We start from the raw sequence: 24,274 nt of genomic DNA on the forward strand, positions 1-24,274 counted from the left end.
CAATATCCGTCTTGTAAAAAAAATTGAAGAGGGAGAGAAGAGGGCACAAAAATCCTTTTTCTCCCCAATTAGTTCTGTCTGCTGAGTTTTTGGCAGACTCCCACTTAGCAGTTCACAACAGGCTGCACTTTATGTCAGCCTACAGGCTCTCTGTCACAGAGAGACTGCCAGTGGCAAGGACTGTACTGCTCTATATTAATGTACAGTAGCTGGTTTGTCACGAACAGACAGAAAAATACAAGGCTGCTGCAAGCACTCTGGAACTCTGATCTTTAAAATGATGGCATCACAGGAAAGAAATCCTAAATCTATTTGTAATGGTAAAGATCAGTTATACACTTTAGCAACAGAATATTAACAAATTAAAAAATAAAGCCAAACAAAAACCCACAAAAAACCAACAACAAACACAAACCACAAACAACAAAAACCAACCAAACAAACCCTAAGCTGATAATTCAAACAAAATTTTCTGGTTTTAACTGGGCAAAGCTCATAACTATTTTGCTTAATTCATAAATCAAGATGGGTCAGTTTATTCATTTCGAAGAAATAATATTACTCTTCTTGCACAATTACTAAACCTGTAAGGTACATGGTGGAAACACAGAACCCAATTCCAGACCACTCAATTAAGAAGTAAAAATTGCCCTTAATTTGCATTATGTCACTAAGGTCAGGATTGGGCCCTTTGAGTACAAATAATCTTTTGGCAAAATAATGCAACAGCAAGTGAAACAAGCCAAAAACCCCAATTCTCTGAGCTAATGTTTCACATTTAATTAAGGTCATTTTAAACAAATGAGGCACAAAAACGCAAGAATATAGACAAATGAACAGTAAGAGGCTAAGCCACTTTCATTTTAACTGTTCTTTAGAAGACTGCCTAATTTGGGAAGGTAGACATGCTTGCAGATGCAAACAGACTTTGAGATTTTGACTATGTGATACTAACAACCATACTGCTAGTATTTTAACACTACTGGTAATGTTTACTTAACATTTGAAGAAACCATCCATAAGTGCCTTTAAGAACATCACAGCTTTTAAAGACAAATTCCAAGACTTTCACAAAATCTGCAATACTATCCAAATTTACCCTTTCCCACATAAACCGTAACAGTTAAACAGTCAGTAACGCGAAAGGCCTTTCAGGACCAGGTAACTTGCACGCAACCACTCAAAACCTGTAGAATTAAAAGACCAAATTTTCTATCACATTGTAGTAAGCCATCCTAACTGGGGAAACAGTCTTCATAACACATGCATCTACCATGTCTTCTGATCTTAAATCCCTCACTAAATTTTGTCAATTCTGGTGAAAATGCATTTGATGAACTTGACTGCTTAGTCAATCTAGCTCCAATGGATTTAACACATTAACTAAACAAGCATTCAATTTTCAGACAGCATTATCATGGTAAAGTTTTAGGAGGTAAAATCTACACTAGAAAGGAATTTGAAATAGTGGCTATAACTCAAGCCACAAGATTTTTATAAAACTAAGCAACTGGAACAAAGTTCAGTTCAGTAATACTTCAAATGCAGATTCCCACAAATCTATACTTCTAACCCAGATTACACTCTACTAAATTACCTTCCATCTGCCAGTAACAATTTCAAAAAATCTCCACACCATGAAAAACAAAGCACAAACTTTATAGCATCACCCAACCTTGTGACACGGACAGACATCTATTCCTATTTAAAACAAAACCATCTGCAAGGGTACTTTGAAGAACAAGATGAAGTCTTCAAGTGCAAGGAAGCACAAGAATTTTGCAAACATTAAAACGGTAATGGCTCTGTTAGCTCAAAATCTCTGTCCCACAGAGCTTCTGGCTCAACACAGTTGTCATTTTTTAATTTCTACACATAAAACAATACATCATAAAACCAGGACAGATACTGCAGTATGCTGCAAGAAATGGCTCTTAGATGGTCCTTTTCAAAAATACACCAAGAGAGAAGCTATCCTAAAAGCCTTCAGAACAGCAGCATTACACTTGAGTTGTACTGGCAAGCAGCTGAAGCCATAGGATTTCCAATATTAAACACTTCAATAGGAAAACTAGTTTCTCCCCCCTCTCCAGGAATTTTAATATCAAAGTAGTATTCTGCAGGTATTCTAAAACTGTGATACTATGTTCACTACACTATTTAACATATGACCAAAGAAGGACATGGGATTATGCAACCAAACTGGCTGGTTCTGGATACAAAACAATCAAAACTACGAATCAAGAGGTTCTCTGAACCTTGCCCCATGGAGAGGTCTGATGAATACATAAAGATTTGAGCATGACAGGAATTAAGTAATAAGGTTGACCAGAATCATACTTTTTCCTGTGATATAAATGCAATTTGGAAGAAAACGTAACATAATTTACTTTTGAAAAAAAATATTTTTCTTTATCTAGGAAAGCATTAATCCACCTTGAAAAGTATAAATGTCATGCTCTTCCAATATGATTTCTACTCACCATTATGTCATTTGACACTGTTTTTACTCAGATGATTGCTCATTTTGGAAATTTCTGTATTAGCAGAAAAAAAAAATTAAAGAACTTTTATACCACTACAGTTAAAAGAGAAGAGTGGGGTAAAACTCCCACCAGATTAAAGGGGAGCAAAATATCTCTCCAAGGTGCCTCTAGACTGCATATAGAGACGTGATTTGTTCTCCATATGATATCTCTGTAAAAAGTGATAAACTTCAAGGCATCACACCTTACAGCTCTCCATGTTTTAGCTCTTCTACAAAAGTAGATGCTTCTCTTCATAGTTTTTCAAAGCCATTTCTCTTGACTACACCATTCTGGAAAATGCCCAGCTGCTACTGGAATTTTCAACCTTGCTCATTTCTTTAGTGCTGAGCCTACTGTCCACCCCTGGATTGCAATGAGTTGGAAAGAACATATTTTCCTTAAGAACTCCCTAGTTGAAAAGTGGTTGAAAAATGGCATATGGACTGGACTAAGAATTTTGAATCTTAACTCCATGGAGGTCTCTCTGTGTAAAAACAGATAAAACATAATTTTTGCTTTAAAGATAACATGCTGCTTAGATCTCCATTTTTCGCAGCTCTCATAGGAAAGTAATCTGGAGCTTAGAAATACCAGCAACTTTGAAATATCATGTGATCTGAAATAGTAGTATTTAAAAGTTAATAGAAAATGTTACTAGATTCCCAAAATACTCCTTTTATTTTCAACAGCTTTCATTGCAGGTTTGTCCCTAATGTCAGGCACTTAACTGAGGAGATAACCAGAAAACAGACCTCTTTCACACACAATCCTCTCTTTTCAAACTCCCTCAATGACAAGTATAATTTCATCACTCAAGTATCCCCTTAGAAATGGTATACACTTTACACTTATTTTGCCTTCAGATTACATGAATATGAAATCTAAATCACTTAAGTGACCACTCAGTTTAAACCTTTTATTCTCTCTTCAATGGTAAAGTAATTCTTACAAAATTCCCAATTAATACTTGACTTTGTTCACATCCACCTTGACCTTTAGGTAGCTTTTGTGATGGATAAACTTGCAGAACTATAAAACATACTTTTTACAGTTCCATTCTCACAAGGTTCTCCTCCTTTCTTCTACTACTGACCTCCAGAGAAGGGTGACCAGCCTTCTTCCTTTCTCTTTTTAAGCAATATGGGTTTACATTATCCTGTTTTGCCTCTTTTTTTTTTGCCTGGTTATACTTTTTTTTTTCTCTCCAGTCAAAACATGTTGGGACGAGGCTTTAAGAGCTGGAAGTTCCATTCTTAGCCTGTTCCAAGACTAATCAAACTCTGATTTAAAATTATGGTACACAGAATAATTTAAATAATATTAAATAGACCATCAATATAATGCTAAAGTTCAGTAACTATGAAGAAAGTTTCACACGTAATAGCAAGCAATAAACAAACCCTGATATCTTCTAGGCTCATTAATGTCCCATTCAAAACAAAGATCAGATATACTTCCTTCACAGTTATTACCTAATAAAGTGTGATGAGTCTCCAAACTGTCCACATATATATTTTTCTTATAGTGAACTCCCTAGTGATGAACAAACAAGCCTGGGTTTATCAGAATAGTTAGCCTCTTAAAACAAAACCCCTTCAAAATTACATAGACAAAAGCAAAATTTAGTTTTATTAAAAAGTCACCCATGGCCTTTATGATCTTGCTGATATTTCCCCATGGCATCTCATATTAATGTATGTGGATAACCCAATCTGCAGCTTCGTGGATTACAATTAACTCTTCACAAGGTCTTCTAGTCCCTAAAAAGTGTCTCTTTCATCAAGGAAGCCTGGCTGGTGAAGATGTGACGCTTAGGCAGCAGGGACTCGGGCAGCAAAATTCTCTTCTTGCTGAAGTTTGTCCTTCTGGCCTCTTCCTTCAGATGCATCTGGCATTACACTCCTCCTCATCAGATATATTCCCTCTCTCATATCGCTTGATCAGTTTCTTAATGGAAGATGCCTTCTTTGTTCTCCACATTAGTCTGACACACAAATACAGAGGTGTCTTCAAACAGGGATAAATTGGCATGAACATAGAGGAGCTCCTCTGGCTACACAGACCATCACTCGAATTGTCATTTGGTTTACAATTATGAAAGTGGTATTTTCTCCCTAACTTGTGCCACTGTGTTGGGCATTTAAATTCCTTAAACTTGATCTATATGATCCTGTATAATAATTTTACATTCTTACCATTAAATCATTTCTATCATCTATTATAATTTCATTATACTAATTTCTACAGTTAACTTAAAATGTAACTTTGGACAATAAAATTTTGTGCATACCATAAATTTGATCATGGTCCAGCCTCAGTATGAACTCTGCTTTAACATCTGTTATAAAACATTAGACTTTACTGATATATCTGGGTTTTAGTGTTAGGAATTTTTAAAACGTTAATGTCACTTTTTCTTCCACAGTTCTTTAGAGAGGCTTTATAGACATGAATATTGCATCTCGATGGGGTTAGGGCTACGATTTATTATTTTAGAGTCTCACAGTAAATCTACAAGTCTTTTATACTCCGTAAAGAAATGAGTAGAAATTTGGCAAAGACTAGACTACATGGTCTTCTTATTAAATAATTGTAAAAATACTCTTACATTAGCTTGGTAATGCAGAATGAATTAATGATGACTACTAGAGAAAATGTAAATCTGTACAGTTCAAAAATTTCTATACGTATCACGTATCCTGGAAATACAAATGCTGTGATCATCTATGTGTCTTCCATGAGAAGTGTTTACTCCCCTTCCACTGTCATCTGTTGTTCCAGCAAACTCACAAATGGGTTCCACATCTCTGCTACACAAACGGAGGAGTCCATTGAGAAGCCAGTGGAAGTTCTCCAGTCTTCATTACAATATTCACATCAGTATCAGGTCTCTTGACCATCTTATCCTGCTGTGGGATAAGGATGTAGCAGAGTTCCTTGTTTCAGAGGACATATTTAAGTCTCTTCCTTTCTTACATTAGAGGCCCCAGCTCTGTTCATGCATTAACCAGTTCTGTTGAACTAGAGAAACCAAACATTAAAGCAATGGACAGCTACAGTCTTTTGTGATATCAAGATGAAGGATATTAAGGTATCTGACTTGAACATTCATCTTGGTAGCTTTGGGTATCTGTATTTTATCTCTAAAATTCAACAAAGCCTCTAGAAATGTCATGAAGAATCCCCCACATGCCTAGTGGAAGGTGAGAAGCAGCCATATTTACAAGGCATGAATTCGCCTTCCATGAAGAGCAATGCTGTGACCGGCATGTTACACAACACCCAGATATGAAAACCTGTATTTACTTGATCTAATTCAGTAGTTGAGATTTAATTCATTGCACAAAAAAGGCTCTGACTGTTTGATCTCTTAGCACCCCCTTTTGGTCAACTCTTGGAGATCTGTTAAAGAAAACCAGATATCACAGCACAGGTAATCAGACCACAACACAAAGATGAAGCAAACTCTTCAAGAAGACCTCACGTGCCTCATGAAAATTGAAGGCACTCATTAAGAAGTAACTCTAAAGGGTGTTTTAAGTATTCTTATACTGAATGACCCAGGAGGGCATCAGTAGGTGTGAATACACATATATGCATATATCCATTGAACAGATAAATCACTCTTAGAAAACCAACCTTTTTTAATATTTATCAGGAATAATATAAGCTTCATAGCATACAGTCACCATAAAGACATTAAATTCTGAACAAAAAGAACATGGAAACATTGCCAGCTCAGAACTTCAACATACTCACCCACTGCAATTAAGCAGACTAAAACCAAATCAGTATAATATTCTCCCATACAGAATACAGACATTAATGACTGCTTGTTATACTATGTCAAATACAGTACAGATCACAGTATTCAGGCCCAATATAATGCATTTTTATAAAGACAGCGAATAACGTTGAACTTGTGAGAGATGAACTTAAATAGAGTGGTGTTAGATTCGCTATTGTAACTGAAGTGGTAAAGACTTAACAGTGGCAATGGCATTTTAGTTTTACTTTTACTAGGACACATTTATTATTCTTATTACATCCCATTATAAGCAAAATACAGAATATAATGCCAAACACTGCCCGTGGAGATCATGTAGTTCTATTTTGTACTATGAGCTGCATGACTAACTTTTGGGTTTGGAGGAAAAGCAAGTTCCTCATTTATAAATAGTTACATTCTCAGAGAATACTGGCACACTATATTTTTTTCCTTTGCCAACAAAATGATGTTCAATTATAAACACAGTAAACTATGCTTCTGAATAGATGAAAGGAATACCAATTTATTTAATCTAAACTACTGAAATTTCTACTTAAAGTGGCAAAAATATCAGAATTGAAATAGAAATATATAAATACTACTTCTACTGCTAAAAAGTTCATATGCATGGTATGTATCTATTTCCAGGTGTATACTTGGAAAACAAGGCAGGAACTTACTGTGCTTTTCTGCTAGGTAAATCTGAATTATGAGAAAGAACAATGGTCATATAAATCACAGAACATGAAAACAACTTTAAGGATTTGACTTGTGTTTTTTAAGTTAGTGTGCATGTTCAAAGCTAAATGTCAAGTTCACCTACCCTTAGAAATATTAGATGAATTAAATTTTCAAGTAGTAAATACTTTATTAAGTAGAAAACAATCAAATTTTGGTTATTTTAGGTTCTACTGACAGGAAAATGCTATTAACATATCTACAGGCAATCAAGGTACAACAGCACTATGCCAGCGCAGCCACAGTCCTTCCATAGCTATCATAGGACCAGAGCACTATAGCCATTCCTGACACTCCAGTTAAGTCCTCAGGAGAAAAGTGAGCTCCAAGTTGCCCACCATCAGTTTCTGCCCTTTAAACAGCTTTCTAAGAGTCAACAAGGAAGCAGAAAAGCTAGCTTTGACTTAATGCCAAGCCTTGATTCTAAGAGGGTCCATTCGAGCTGCTCTCTAGCCAGCTAATTGAGCTGACACCACCAGGCACATAACGAAGAGCAGCAAAACCCTTCAAGCATGCCCAACTTACCCCTGCAGAGCTACACAGGTGTCTCCACTGTGCTTTTGAGCATGATGTTTTGTATAATAGTAGCATTAATTAGGTGGGTACATGCATGGCACAAGCATACACACAATGAAAACAACTTGAGCTGAAGAATAGTTGAGGCAAAAAACCACAGAGCTAGCTTGGGTTCAAGTCAGCACACTGACAAGTGAGGGCTGTCCATACTGAAACAGCCCTCTGCAAATCCCAGGCTGATACCAGACAGTTTCTTGATGTGCTTGGACATAAACTCAGTCATTATTTGCAACTAAACTTCTGAACAAAGCCACACCAGTGCTTCTAGATCCTCATATGCATGTAACTAAAGAATGACAGTGGCCTCTCTCAGATTGCAGCAGACTAGAAACAATTTTAGAGAGGGGCTTAACAAGTTACAAATGAAATGACCCCAAATTACATATTTCTGTAGTAGAAATCATATAACTCATTATGAAAGGAGATCTGGTACACTACTTTAACAGCATATAAATACATAATTTATAAGACGGTCAGCTGCTGTCAGGTGACAGGAGCTCTGAACTACTGCCATCTGTACAGTTGCTGATCAGCAATTTCATTACACGCTACTCTCCAAACCAGAAGACCTAATCTTAGAAATTAACCTCAGATCACAATCTGAGAACAGCAGGTTCCCAATGGAGTAGTGGAAACCTCTTGTAGGCAAGTCAGCCAAAAGGCAAACAATACCAAAAATGCTGCACAGTTCATATCAACTTCCAACTGAACTTTATGTTATCTAGCTAGAAAGCCTAATCAAGTTAAAACAGAAGATGGAAAAGTTATGTAAGGCATAAGACAAAATACACAGGTGACATATTTGCTGTTTGGGCTTTCTAAATGTCAAATGTCTCCCCACACATACACATTCAGGCATTCATACAACTAGACAATAACTAAAAACTGTGCTCTCTTTATAGTAACAACAACAAAAGTCAAAGGGTTTAATTCCAAACCCGAGAGGAATGAAACTAATGTTCCACAACCCACCTCTCTCTTAGGGAAGCTTATGCATTTTGAACAAGAGCCTTTGAATCATGTAAAATTAAACAACAAAAAAGAGCAAATATTCCTCTGTGTTTGCAAACTGGTTTATGGCATAGTACTGGCCTGTATTTCATTCCTATCCTTTCCTCCTGATTTAGCCTTTCTATTTGACTGCACTTAGAGGCTTGAATAATATTTATTCTAATAATCTACTGTAATAGCAATGTCTGTAAAACATGGCACATAAATAAATGCAACTTCTTTCTTATTTAATGCCCTCAAACATTTGAACTGTAAACTACTGAACTAAACTATAATACAAAAAAGAATCCTTTAAAGTGCTACTGGAAAACGACATCTTGGTTTACAAGCGTTCATGAAAGTCAATGAAGTGATTTGAGCAGTAAGGCTGAATTGTTGGGCAGCTATGAAAAAATGTATTTAAGAGCTATCTATTAATTTATGTTTGTATTACTTCATAAAAGCCAGTTAGTGACAGAAATTGAATGTGACATATAGAAGCAGGTCACTTTTCAGAACTGTATGCTGTCAGCTGTTGTTTAAGATGAGAAATGCAGAATCTAGCTAATATTATTGTGTCTGAGTTTATTTCACCATTGCTTTGTCAACTTTATCTTGTCTCAGCTACCTTACTCTTGAATTTCCTTCCTGACATCAAGCTTTTGTCTTCAACTCCTCTTTGAACTATCGCCATTCTACTCTTATCTGGTACCTTAGATAGTCTCCATTATATCACACAACTTAATCACACCACAACCTATTTTTTATTTCTTCTGCCTGTCCACATCATTCCTTTGTTGACATACTTCCAACCTCCTTTTCACTCACCTCTAAGTGGAACAATCCCCATGGTATTTCAATAAATCTTTGCCTGTTGCAGAGAAGACACACCAATGGTGCCATCATACAGGCAAGAATATAATTTGAGTTTTGAAGTAAGCTTGTGCTCTAATATTAACAGTCTGAAGACAATCTCTGTCAGACCACACATCAGAACCCAAAGGGCACTAACAGGTCTTAATGGCCATGACCAGCCCCAACCAGGGCCTCCAGGAATAGACCCCGCCTGTGGCCTTTGAATTCCATTTAAACTCAGCTCTGGGGCTTCAGTGCTTGCCTGAGTGACATCATTAAGTGCACTCCCCTCTAGGCCTGGCTCTGGCTCCTGTCTCTGAGCCCAGCTAAGCCCCTCACCCAAGCTGCAGTATGACTCCAGTCCTGTACAGACTTCACAGCCTAGACGGACTTCAGATACATGTTGCAGCTTGTTTCCAAACCTCTCTGGTTCCCTTTGCTTCTGAGTGGACTCCCCAGACAGACCCTGGACCTCACTCATGACTCTGCTGTGTCTGGGACTGCCGATGGACCCTATTACCATCACCCAGCTCTCCTCATGTACAGATGCTGTGGGACTGTGCCTTGGCCAGTGAGGGCAGTGTCCCAGCTCTGATCACCTTTAGCTTCCACCTTGCCTTACCTTCAGGAGCAACCAGCCTTTGCTGCTCCCTGACAGTCTGCCAAGTCATTAATTCCTATGAAATTCCTTTTTTTCCAGTGTATGCAATATATTTGCACTTGTTTTTCAGCTTCATTACTTTGCAACCAACGCACAGGACTTAATTTTTATGTAGTCCCTCTATCATGACAAATTTTAAATCTTATCTCTTTTTAAAAATATACAAACCACACTTTTTTTGTTGTAGGCACCAGTGTCATTAATCAGCTTGTACAATACACATCTGTCTTTGGCTCATAATAAACAGTTGGCTGCAATGTAAGCAACCTATGCAAGTGTCTCCAAGAGAAGTTTTTAAAAAGTTATCACATCAAAACTTTAACTACTACTCTACATGAAAACGTAAGTAACAATTGCATGGCACTACTTAAAAAAAAAAAAAAGTCCTTTCTTCTAGAGAGTAGTGTATCAGTACTTGCAGCCTTTCGACAACAATTCTTTAAACTGATGAAAGATAAGTTATTGTGTATTACAAGAGTAATATAATGAAACTGCCAAGCTACTTAAATGAAGCTGACTTTTAAAGGAAGTGTCTTGTTGTTCTGTAATTATCTTTCTTCATTTTCTTTCCATTTACTATTTATTAATGTAAACACATTTTACAAGCATTTTGGAGAACTCACCTTTGAGAATAAAAACAACTTCATCCGCTACCCTATTAGTGTGTTCTCTTGTACTCATACACAGACCTCCTCCTCTTTCCTTTGGCTTATCTCTTTTCTACTCTTACCATTTGAGCAGCTATTAGCTCTCTGAAAGGAGACCGCTAGCCTGGAGACTGCTCACTCTTTTCTAAAGCGGAATAAACCCTTCAGGTGAAACTGATGATTCAAATGCAAACATTATTCTTGAATTCCAGTTCAGACAACAACATTCAGATTATTTGACTCTTTCTCAGGTAGGGACAATCAACACTGACATATGACAAAATATCACTGCTGCAGATCATATCACACTGCAATTCCCCTTCAGGTAACTCAAACGGCACATACAAGTACTCCTTGAATACATGACAGAACAGCTAAAGCTACTGCAGGAAGAGCTCTGTGCTTTTTTCCTTTATTTAAAATATAGTGGCCCTACTGAAAGTACTAAGCCACTTGTTTATTCTTGGGTCTTTAAACAGCCAAAAAATATATCTCTGGTTTTATAATGAAAGATGGTACTTCTGCACATTATTGACAACAGATGCGATATCCATAAAAATCTCTGCTTAAAACCACTGAAATAAATAGGAAAGATGAAAAAGTTCACTGCAAAAAAAATTCTGGTTTAGACTTCAATAGAAACAGCATTACTTGCATTTAGAAGAACATTACTTCATTAGACTGATAGCATATGGCAACATCAGAAGAAGTATTTACATACAGAGTATGCATTCATAAAATACAGGTCTTCAAATACTTTATATAAAATACATCAGACCTGATTTTTAAAGAATAATGAATAGAAGCTGTTTATGAAACCATCCATGTTAATACTCCAAGAACAAGCAGCTGCCAGAATTGTTTGCCCACACACATTCTGAAGCTGCCTACAGTCTGTCTAGTTGAGTAAAAAGTTAATTTACTTCCTCAACATCAGTCACAGGTCAAAGGAAGATTAAGACAGACACAAATTACTGCAGCTAGCAAGTGTCTTGTTAACAAAATGGTATCTAAACATAACTGTTATACTGCCAGGAGGAACAGCTGCACTTTGAAACTCAGAAATATGCCATTAATTTCTTAAGAAATGGGGAAATATGCATTATAAAGAAGGTAAAGAAGCTTGCCTCCTGCTAGTTTAACAATATCTTTTATTGAAAACAATAAAGAATATGATCTTAAGACTTCTGGAGATGTACATTGTAACACACTCAGAATCAAACTCTTACCAAAAAAAAAAAAAAAAAATCATCAAAATCTCAGCACTTTGATCTCTTACAATAGCTTCATCTATGACAGACAATTTGGCCAACAGCAGAAAAATCAACAGCTGCCTGGTAGGGTAGGATATCCTTAATTTCTATTTTTTCTCAAAACAATGAAAAAATAATTTCAGGCCTTATGGTAATGAAAGCAAAATGCAAACAGACATGGTTCACTCTCAAAGAACGAAATTGCACAAGCTTAAGAACAGGTATTTTCCTGCATCACAAAGAACTGCATAAAACATAACTACGAACAACACTATGTGTAAGTCCCAGACAGAATTAAATAGCCCCACTGCCTTTGTACCTCCAGAAATTTAGCTTATGCTTAACACTGTTTTCAAGCATGTTTAAAGTTCACAAGTTCCTTTTCTAAAAAAAAAAAAAAAAAGGCCACAAGATTGGGGATTATGAGAAATTATTACCAGAAGTAGATGATTTGCCCATAGAATAAGTTATACATAGATGTCGGCAAAAGAAACATTCAAAATTGAGAATACAGATAAAGCTAAAAATATGAACCACATTAGCTGTAATTAGTGTTTCCATCCTACCTATTCATCAACATGTTCTTTACAATAGGCAAGACTTCCCACAGTGCCACAGGGAAGACCTACCACACTGGTCTAATACACTGAGAGCTACACATTGGTCTAATAATTCCTACTGTTGATGTGATTTGCATCTATTTCCTCAAAAGAAAAAAAAGTGTCAGATTTGCTTGTGTCTAGTTGTGAGTGAAAGGCCAAAGCAGCATGTTATCGAGGTAGATGGCACGAATTAGATTCTCAAGTTACTTTGCGTTTTGGAAGTCAACTTCTGAATCTCACTGGTGCATTTTGATAGTGCCTGTTTTTGTGAAGAACAGCTTTGAAAGTGACAGTTCCTATCAATCAGAAACACAACCCAACCCAACTGTCTTCTGGGCTTTTCCAATCATATATAAATATTGCATGAAGTTGAGATGTATAATGGAATAACAAGGTTAATTGAGTCATAACGCTCAAACCTACATTAAGGTAACATCAAGGTCATTTTTGAAACAATAAAAATAGTTTTTCCAGTTTGAGTTAAACCTGCTGAACAGTATATGTTAAACCACCACCACTGAAGCAAATTCTATTATTTTGTTAACATATATTTGAAATTCTATCTATTGACAGCTGACATTCAAATTCTTTTTCTCCATGTATCCATATGGTATTTCATAATCTTTCTCTCAATTTCTTTATTTATTTGACGAAAAAATGTGCTTGAAGTTATTGTAACAAGTTCTAAAAATGCACTTCTCTTAAACTTCGAGATACCAAATATTTGGTACTAGGAAATACCAATATGAAATGACTTTTCCCTTAAAAAAAAAAAAAAGAGGTTTTGTTTTGATAATAAAGTGTCATTTTCAAACACAGTGTCAGTACCTATTTTTAATATTTTTGTCCCTGAAGGAAAGTGTTAAGTCTTCAGGATCATAGGGCAAACAAAAGTCACATCCTACCCTCCAATACTTTTTTGTTTCGGTGTTTGTTTTGGTGAGCTTTTGGGTTTTTTGTCAGAACTCCACTGCTCTTCACATCTTAGGAGTACAGAGAAGATTATTAGGTTCTCAGATCAGAAGATTTAGGGAAAAAGTTATTCTAGCATGTAACAATTTTTTTTAAGTACATGCCAAATTTTAGGCAAGTGACCTGCATTTCTAAGCCCACAATAGGTAGTTGCCACAGAGCTGGTAAGAAAAGCTTTCAGCTGTTTTAGTGCAGAAGCAAGCACACTGCTTATTTACTAGTTGTCTTTTAACACAAACATACCTTAAATATTTGTCTGCTTGCCTCTATTAAAGCCTCTCTTGCTGAAAAGGCTGTAATTCCTCCCCCTTTTGGTTTCTAATTCCAAAAGTGAAGGAACCAAATGTAATTAAAATACATCACTCCAGGCTATATGGCTAATAATGAATAGCAATTTAAGAAGCTTCATCAGGAAAATTTTGCTGCCATAATGCCTGCTGTACTTACTTCTCCATAATTACATTAGAAAAACAGCCATTTCCAGAACACATTTCTCCTTTGCCCTCATTCTCAAACGTCGCCTCTCCCAATCTCTTTTCCCCTTCTGCCCTTCTTACTTTCACATCTTTCTACCCTTCTCTTCCTCACCTAGACCAATACTCAAAGTACCTGAACTTTATGAAATATTATGGGAATCCCATACAACTTTAAGAACAAGAATGATCTTGATCTTAGCTCACTAGGAGACAAGATGTTCATTAGAATAAGGCTAAACTAACTGATACATAGTATTTTTCACTTTTTAAATTTCTCTTAATCTGTGACAGAATTATTCACTTTGACAACATCCTACTGCTCTAATGTTTCATTACATCCAACATGTTTCCTTCAGGAGGGCTTTCCAAAACTTCCTTTTTCCATTGTAAAGGAAACAGGGAGCTTTCCTACACCCTACTTCCCATAATGCCAAACAGAGAAGCCAAAAGTAGGAAATCCAAAACACCATTCTGGTTCACCAGAGCCACTCTGGCCTCATAATACAGGTGCCTATCTATGAACAATACACCAGTCAGAAATAAGACAGTATGTTGTTGTCCCATCAACTCTTACACAACAGAATCAAGTAATGCATTAGCAACTTTGCAATCCCACACAAAGTACTGCAAAAGGACTCAAGTCATCCAACTTGTCAGAAATCTCCTCCCCCTGAAAGCACGCACAACTGATGAGAAAGATGGCCTTCCTTCAGAAGAGGCAGACTTCAGATCTTCATCAAAGGACACGTAACTATTAAAAATAACCACTGATGATGCTTTCATTTGCAGTGAATACGCAAGACTTGGCTGCTGGACCCTCTTTTATCTACACAACCATTATCTGAACAGTGTGGACAGAGTGAAAGAGAATGGGTTTAAAATGAATTATACACTTAAAAACATGGAACATCTACTTCTCCCAAACTACTGCTTCAGGCTGTCTGCACGATCAGACAAACGCTCACTACTGCCTGGAGTAGTTTTTAAACTTATGCTCATGAAGTGTACAAACTGCAGTGTTTTTCATCTTTTTTTCTCCTAGCTATGTCCCATTTGTCTCTCCACAACTTTCACCTTGAACCTGCTCCAAACCTCCATGTCACCACAATTAAATGACCAAAAAACTCCCTGGAGTTGTATTCCATGTTTCAGTTTAGAATTGTGTTATTGTGTTGTGAGACAGTCTGATTCAGTGTCCTTTCTCTGATTTGCATTAATATATATTAATATATATATATATTTTAAGATAAAACTAAAAATTCCAGTTAAATATTTATCTTTAAAGGTCTTTTCCTCTATGAATGACCAAAATTAAACTATGTATAAACACCACTTTTACAGCAACAGCAAGACCTCAAAGAACATTTTCCCCAGTCTTACATTGAAATTCTATTCAAGGTACTGTTTGAAGATGCAGTTAGCCATTGGAATTTACTCTTATGAAGTTAAATGCTGCAGAACTATTTTTTTTACTAATAAAAACCAAAGCTACTGATGTGTCTGAACCTGACAACACCATGCATACATTATCCTGCACAGTATATGAGAATAAGTAACAGATACGCATTACAGCTGGATGAAATAATAAGTAATATAACAGCTACAACATGCTTTCACTCCAAATTGGACAAAAAAATTTCACATTGGCTAGAACTAACACTGGCTAAATAGTGCTTCAATTAACCAGATGCTTTGTGTATCTTTGTGCAGCTCTCTGATCTAGATCCTGGAAGTCTACTAAACCCTATTTTAACATATGGCTTAGTATGAACATGCAACAAAAAAAGCCAACACTATTTTGAAGAAAACAAACACACAAACAAACTGACCAACCAAACTACACCACAATAACAAAAAAGAGTAAACTAGTTATCGTGGAGAAAAAACAAAAAACAACAAACATTTTTTTCTATTATTCCTGAAAGAGCAATTTAGAATAAACGTGTTTCATTTCCTATCTTTTAAAATTCCTCTATTTTCCCACAAAAATGGCTTCCCCCTCTTTTTACTGAAGAGGAAGATTGCTTATGTATACAATAACCAATGAATAACATTTAAATGGCATTCCAGGTTTCCTCATTCTCTTAAGCAAATAGCATAAATTGAAAACAGGCTTTTAACTACACAAATATTCATAATTCTTTGCTTTCATAAGCTCAGGTATCAATTTATAGTGAACTAGCAAAATATTTGCTATTGTGCCTATAGTCTTTACAACAGAATTACCAGAGGAAGGTAATACGTTTTGAAGAGGAAGGTAATACATTTCAAAGAATCATCCACTGATCACTGAAAAGTGCCACAATCCATTACCATGAAATGGAGGGACTGTGTGGCCAGGTATTACACCTACACACACAAAATATTCTGTTTCCGCAACAGAAATTAGTATCTTTGTATCCTGACTGCAATGCCTTGTCAAATAAAGGGACTCTCTGAAATACTATATAGTTTTGAAACAAACAGGTGATTCCCACTCCAGTAGAAATTTGCTGTAAGTTTTCTCTTGCCAGCTCCACCTACTCATATTTTCCAATGCAAGGAGACAGTGCAATCTTTCCCAAGACAAAGACATTTAAAGAGTCCCTCCTCTGCTTTCTTCCAACTCATATCAAACATAAAGAAATGTAACTCTATTATTTAAATTATACTCTTTAATCAAATTTTGGCTGCAGATAACCAAGAGGTAAAATTTGAAGTAATTAGCAAGACAGATGAACAACATACATCTTTCTTCCTGAAAAGGTCAAACTCAGAAGCGCATGTTCAACATAATTTCAAGCTCCTGAAACCCTGAGAGCAGCATGAAAGCTTCAAATCTGTGATCTCTGCAAAGGAGGCACTTTTACATTCTGTCTTAAGCCACCTGCTGATGGTCTATCAGGCTCATCACCAGACAGAATAATGATGGTCTCAGTAACCACTGCTTCAGTGATTCAAACATTTAAACTAGGCACACAGAACTTTCTAAAGATATGAGGAATGTCGCTGCATGTTCTCTTAACTTCAGACTAAACACTTATTTCCTTGTTGTGTTACCAGCAAGCAGTTCAGAATCATCAAGCAGTTTGGGGCATGCATTCTTTGAAGTGTTTTAACATGTACTAAAAATTCAATCTTTGTTTTAGAAGATGTCATAATATTTATAAGAAGAAAATATAACTCATGGAAACCTGAATACAGTTTCACTTGTGACTACTGGAAAGTGATCCTGAGAATTGTTTTCAGAATCAGAGGTCGGCTATATAATTCTGCAATCGAAGTTCTGAAAACTGGAGAACTAGCAGAAGTTTCACATCCAAAAATGTGCAAAAAACACTGCAAATTAAACTGCTGCTTGAAGACTCAAACAATAAGCTATATATGATCAGCGCTCAAACAATAAGCTATATCATTCTCATAACCTAGTTTAGGCAAATAACACGAAACTGTAATTTAATCAAGTCGTACCAGGCTCAAGCAAACCTTATTCTGAACCTGCACAAACAAAAGCACAGTGCTGAAGTGACAAAAGAATCATTCAAATGCCCTCAGAGTTAACAATTCCAGTTTCTTCTTCAGTCATCTCCTAAAAACAATGTTAACATCTATTGTTAGCAATTCTAACACCTGTATTTACTTTAAGACACACATCCAGCATACTGGTATAGTACACTCTTTCTACAGATTGACAAATACACAGATTATTCAAATAATAAATTATAGAGATAAATACTTTAAATATACTCAGAATTTGTTGTAACAAGCTACTTGCACCAAACTGTATCTGTCAAAATACTTCTCTCAAAGGAAAGCAGTATTGTAGGACTTGTATATCCAACTGCAAGATATGCCGCAAATCATTGGCTTCTCAAAGAAGTAGGCTTTTGGATAGTTGCTGGTCATTATAACTGGAAGATAAGCTTAAGTGGTTTGTACTATAAGACCATTCAAAATTCTGTGAGGTAGGGAAGTTCCTTCACCCCTTTTTTACAAAATAAGATGTGAGATACTAAAGCTAGAAAAAGGACTTCTATACTGCCAAGCTTCCAGGTAAAATACAAAGGTATCTCCACAGGAAAACAAAACAAACAGCTGCTTTCAAGAAGCAACAGAAAGTACAGAAGCAAAAGGTAAACTTTCTCCGATGCAACTCTATCTAATCTTATTACCTCACTATGAGCTGCAGGAAGACATCTTAAAATTTAGGGCCTGGAATCCTTTTCTGTAATTATGTTCTTTGATTCTCTCTTCCAAGCAAGGAGACTGTAGAGATTGCTTAACAATATTTTTTGTATAAAACAGTAACTGAGAAGAGGAAAGATGTTTCAGTACTTACTTCATCAAGGAAATAAATTACTTTACAGAAACTATGCAATGAATGTCAGCCTTAACTACTCCTTCATACTACCCAAATGATCCTATTCTGAAATATTTTTCCCTTGTTCCAAAGAAAATTTTATTCATACTTTTCCAACATGCAATGATTGCAAAGATGTATTTAGAGAGATTCACAGTGCTTCTCCCTGCTTCTTCAAGAAACCTGAAGACTTATAATCAGGCCACTCTCCTACAGAACATGAAACATAAGTTTCAGTACCTCTCAGGCAAATGTCCCCAAACTCCTTCTCACTAAAAATATTAAGGGACACTAATTCTCCAGTCTTCCTCTGTGGCAAGGAAGGAACCCCAGGCACTGTTTCAAAGAAGAAATTTCCTGGATGAAATGCCAACTTAAGAGTTCCTACCTCACACTTCCATGCTGTTCATTCCCACGCCTGCTATATCCTGCTATTTGTTCTGGCATAACTGCTTAAAAGGTAGAGTAGTAAAACTTTAAAAGAAACAAATAAAATTATTTTAAACCTGAATCAGTTGACTGATCCAATTTACCACATAGCACAGGCAACAGTTGTGTCAATACCAGAGATGACTAAAAGAAGAGCAGAAACAAGCAAACATGAAAAATAAATTTCTGCATAAGCATAGAAGAATTCCTAAATTCATTTTGACAAATCCAAAGTATTTTTGTGAGACTAAGGATTAATCCTCACAGGTGCCACTTTAAGTGGGAGGAAGCAGCAACAGCCAATGATACAGTCAAACCATAGAAAATCAGAAAAAATAGTATGGCCACAGTTGTTCTTCCTCTGTAGATGTATGTATATATAGCTTTCTGTCTGTTTATGTACACACATATGCATAAAAACCCCACAGATTTCTTAAAATTACCAAGTATATCTTGTATGTGTGCTAATACGTAAAGATTTAAGTAGCATGGGAAAACAAATTCTCCAAATCCTGGTAAATGGCACTGAACTATATTTTATTTCTCCTGATGACAAGGGAGTCTTACAAAAACACAAGTCCTGTGACATGCACAGAAGTAGACACACACACACACACGTTTTCAACTAGAGTTTGGGTCAAGTACCTGAGTTTCAGCACAGGTCTCTGCATTAAAAGAACAAACAACAAAGTATGACCAAAAAATTTAAAGCGATTTCCACCAACATTTCGAGGAATCAATGTAAGAGTAGCTACACAGTCCATGAAAAAAATTAAGAGATCTTGGGGAGCGGACAGAGAGAAAACCTGAAGAGTACAGAACACGGCACAAGAGTGCAAATCTCTGGGAACACCGTGCTGGTGATGGATGAAGCCACCGCCCTCTCCCTGGCAGCGGGGCAAGTGCTGCCCACCACACCGGGTTCCTCTGCCGTTCCAACCAGCTCCCGACCTCCGGGCGCCACAAGGACACCACCGGCCGGGCGGTCCCTGCGAAGAAGACAGCAAGGACGGACACGGACAAATACGCACAGCCGCGCACGAAGGCCTCGGCCAGGCGCCCGCTGGCAGCCCAGCCGCCCCCGCTCGCGGCGGGGCCCTGCGCGGTGCCTCCGGCCTAGTGCCCAAGGCGGCCGCGGCGAAGCCCTAGGCCCGGGTCAGCCTCCTCGGGAGAGCGGCCGCCCCTGCGGGCCGCCGCCGGCGAGCCCCTGGCTGCGGTGGTGCCGCCCGGCGGAGCGCCCGCAATGCCCGTTACCTGGCCGGCGACAGGCGGGCCGCGGCGGCCCCACTCCTCGCCACAAGGTGCCTCAGAGCCGCTGACATTGAGAGAGCCGCCGCCATGACGCTCGCCACAGCCGCTGGGAGACGGCGGCGTCGCAGGGCCAAACCTCCTCCGCCCAGACAGGAAACGCGAAGGCGAGGGCGGAAAGAGGGATCGGGAGGGGTGGGCAGGGCGGGGGAGAGGGTGCCATGGAGTCATGGAGCCATGGCGAGCGGGTTGGGGCTGCTGGCACCCCATGGCTAGTGCTGGGGACGATCAGGCCTGACGGACGGAGCCTCGTGGAGGAGCCGTGCGGACGTTTGGGGCACAGCCGCCCCAGCTGCACGTTTTGTGGCAGCTTCGTGCGTGACGCCACCATCTCGATGGCAGAGGACGAGCTCCCGAGAGGGACGGCGCGGGCCCCAGCGGCCTCACCGTGTCCCTGGCGGCGGCTCGGCCGGCCGGTGTGTGCCGGGGGGCGGGCCCGGGCAGGGGGGCACGGCGGCCTCCGAGCGCCTGGAGCCGCTGCTGCTCGGGGACAAAAGCGGTGGGACGGGTATTTTGGGCCCCTTTCTTCCCATTGCGTTTCTCAGGCAAAATGTCACACTCGGTACAAAGACATCAAAGCTTTGGTGTATCTTCTTGCATCTGTTTTTAAACATTAAGTTGCAGTATCTAAAGTGTATCCACGTTCTTGGTCTGCTAAGATAGGTTTCAAACATACTGTGGTACTTCTAGGAGTTGTGTTTTGGTTCTAAACCAATTCCAGCCTTATTTCCCTTATTTGCAAGACACCGTTCTCTTAAAAGGGAGTCACATACTTAATACATTAACTGTAAAAGGGAAGTAAATAAAAGTACTTACACTCTGGAAGCATTAGGGTGGTGTGTTCATGGTTAAAGAAGACAGATTGCTAAATGAAGAGTCAAATACGATTGTGTTCAGTGCCAAAACCTCAAAATGCATGGTGCGAAAGCACACCGTTACACTAGGATCTGTAATGTGAAGGATTGAAAAGTTTTTGGTTCTGGGGCAGGGGAAAGGTGATATTCTTAAAATTGTTCCAATTATTTCTATATTAAAAATCTGATGACATTTTGAAAAAGAGCTTAGTTAAAGTTCAGCTTCAGTTTTACTGAAAAAAATATTTAAAAGTTTGTTAAGCAAGAAAATGACAAAATTCCTACAGGAGGAGATGTTGGTTTTGACTAACTGTTTTTGCATTGCTTCAGGAGAAGCCAGCGTTGTTCTCAATTTTGACAGCACAGTGTGACAGGGTCAGATGCAAAAATTCTGCACAAGCAAGTAAATTCAGCATTTTCCTGCCCCAAATAAAGGGAGACAGAAGAATAATAGTTCTGATGAAAAGTTAAACTTCCAACGAATGTTTTCTGCAGTTATCAAATCAACAGAGCATTAATTTCCGATGAGAACAAACAAGCAACACCCTTGTATTATATAACCCTCATTAAATGTCAGACCTAGAGCCATCTTTTATTAGGCAAAGGTTGCAAAATACTTTCTATTGTAAATCATCCTGTTAGAACTTTCCACACTTAAATATGTAATTTTCTATGCTTCCTACTCGTCAAATACTTCTGAGTTGTGAGGAAATGAAAGTGTGTACTTTTTTCGCTTTCAAAATAGCAACAACGCTGTGGAAAAAGAAGAAAAGTGAAAAATCTTCCTGATCAGCATAAGATAGAGACACAGTAAGGACAGTGGTTTAGAAATTGGTGGCTTTACAGGTAGGAACATTTAAATTTAATTTTTTAGTCATTAGTGAATATCTTCAAAGTAAGATTTAGAAAGACAGACAGCAGGAGTGATTTTGTAGCAATGATGAATTGAAGTGAATATGGGGAAATAATAGCCTTTGTTGAATGCAGGTGGGAAAATACCCCTAACATTCGAACTTGCAAGTTTTTCTTCAGGGATTTTGAGAGAAAGACTTGAAAAACTGTTCTCCAAAGTTTTTTTGTTATTTTTTTTTTCAACTACATCAGTTTTAAACCTAATAATGCATGCTACCTCTTGCACCAAACCTTCAGTCACATGCAGATAGACATAGTAATAGTGTCTGCATCTTGAGAAATTCATGAATTTTTCTCTTCCAAAATCTTTTTCCAGTGGATGAGTGATGGTAGGCTAGAGGAGGCATTTGTACCAACTTCTATTATATTTACTTGGACTAATCTGAACTTGTCCCTTTCATGGTGCTTCAGCTAGGAGAGATATCTGTCATTTCTGGAAGCAGAGGAAGATTTTACAGTTGTTCAGAGACAGCAGTGGTTTGGTGAGACCAGTTGGCCTTGAGGGCAACTGAGGCAAATTATTTCAGTCTGTCTACTTTGCATCAGCTGGCAGATCACCGTAGCTCAGCCAAGGGATAGATCCAGCATTCAGGATGTTTATTGTTTTCTTCCACTGTCAGAGATGGAGCTGGTTGTTTGGGGAGCACATGAAGGCTCCCGTGCTTCGTGTGGCTCAGTTCTTTGAGCTCCTGCTTGCCTTGCTGCCTCTTTGGGTGGGGGAAGAACCGAAGTAGCAGACGGCAGCTGGAATTTGGAGCTGCCACCTTATTAACTGAATCTGTCAAAGCAGGGTGCCAAATTCAGGAGCTGCCTTTGGCAGCTCCAGAGACGAGACTGTCTTGTGGTAGATCACAGCGACTGATGGGCTTGAGCATGTGCACAAGTGAACGTGCTGCTAATTGCTACCACAGTCCCTGGAACCGTTTTGGCCCTGGCCAATTAGCACCATCCCAAACAATGTCTGAGCACAGTCTGGAAACTAGCATGGGCCTGGGACTGTTCCTAATAAGCTGTGTGGATGAGGCCATTCTGGGTTTTGGATTGTTTTTTTGGAGCAGGGGAAAAGGGGGGAAAGAGTTTAGCTCCATGTATGTGAGCTGTGCCACGTATGCTGAGCTGCATCAGGGGTGCAAAAGGGTACTTGAACTCTTTATTTACTTATATAAATGTAACCATAGCATTTGTTGCTGAAGTATTACTGTATTATATAGTAGTCACAAAAATATGAGAGACTATTTCAAGACAAATAACCATAGCTCTCCAGAGACAGCATGTGTGGCAATTCCAAGTACACAATTTACCGTGAAATTAATATGCACCAACAGTCCCTTGCAGTCTGGTGCCTGAGAAAGGAAGCGAATGAATTTTTCTGTCTCCCATTATTGCCCCAGGTTTAGAAGTAGACCTGTAATATACTCCTCCATAGGTTTAAGTTGAATCGATACTGTTTCATCCAATTGGGTTAAATTTTTGTAAATATTTTCACACATATAATGCAATGTCTTTATAAATCATCATGTCTTAGGCTACACTAGTGAATTTGTATGCAATAACACTCTTAGAAAAGGAAATGTTAAATGCTATATTCCTCAAAATAATTCAATGCATCAGTTTTTGAGGTGACCGCAGAAGAATCATGCAAAGTCCATATTTTCATGAAGGCTTAAACTTTTCATTCATAATTCTGGCTGCAAGCTGGTCTTCTGTCACTGATATACTGTGAAACACTGTCCCTCAAGACTGAAAGAGTTCATGTGCCAGCACTTGTTGTGCTGTACAGTATGCTCACAGTTCCTATTGTCTCACTCTATGAGAAAGCTTATTAGCTTAACTATGCACAGAGTCATATTTTCTCTTCACATATGTGAGCTGCACACATTGTGAGAACTGGAGAGGAAAATTCAACCTTTTACTTTTTCCCTGCAAGACTGAGGTTGCACAACTTTACTCCATGCCCAAGCGAACCAATTCTGGTACAAATAGTTCCACAGTTTTGAATAAACCACAGTTAGCAGTACCAAGAAGAATTCTAGCACTATTCTTTAATGTATTGTTGCTTTGAAATGGTTTGTTTTCTTCTGGGTGGCATAGAGGAACTATGTAGGAAACAATAGCATCAGTCTCAAAGATCTCGACAGTCTAACACTGCAAAGAACTGGTAGAAAAGGGGTACAACATACAAGCAAACTGATTATACTGGCTATAGCTATTTGTATTCCCAGTTCCATTTTGTTTGTTGGTTGTATTGCTTTTACTTAGAGAAGCTATGATTTCAGTGTTGGGTAACTCTCAGATTCTGACCCTTCAGACATCTAAGCATGGCAGCTTAACATACACTGAGTAATTCACGTTAATTAACTTTCAT

General features: G+C 38.1%; 1 protein-coding gene across 1 annotated transcript in view; it reads right to left on the reverse strand.

Annotated features, from left to right (window-relative positions):
* NDUFS4 (NADH:ubiquinone oxidoreductase subunit S4) overlaps positions 1-20,247 on the reverse strand; it is a 47,327-nt gene extending 27,080 nt beyond the window's left edge. Inside the window, exon 1 of the mRNA XM_065861082.2 lies at positions 20,090-20,247. Within this exon, the coding sequence (XP_065717154.1) occupies positions 20,090-20,175 (86 nt within the window). The 5' untranslated portion in view covers positions 20,176-20,247. The remainder of the gene's footprint in view (positions 1-20,089) is intronic.
* Between the last annotated feature and the right edge of the window lie 4,027 nt (positions 20,248-24,274).

The sequence above is a fragment of the Patagioenas fasciata genome, chromosome Z (assembly GCF_037038585.1).
Source record: "Patagioenas fasciata isolate bPatFas1 chromosome Z, bPatFas1.hap1, whole genome shotgun sequence".
NCBI classification, from domain to species: Eukaryota; Metazoa; Chordata; class Aves; order Columbiformes; family Columbidae; genus Patagioenas; species Patagioenas fasciata.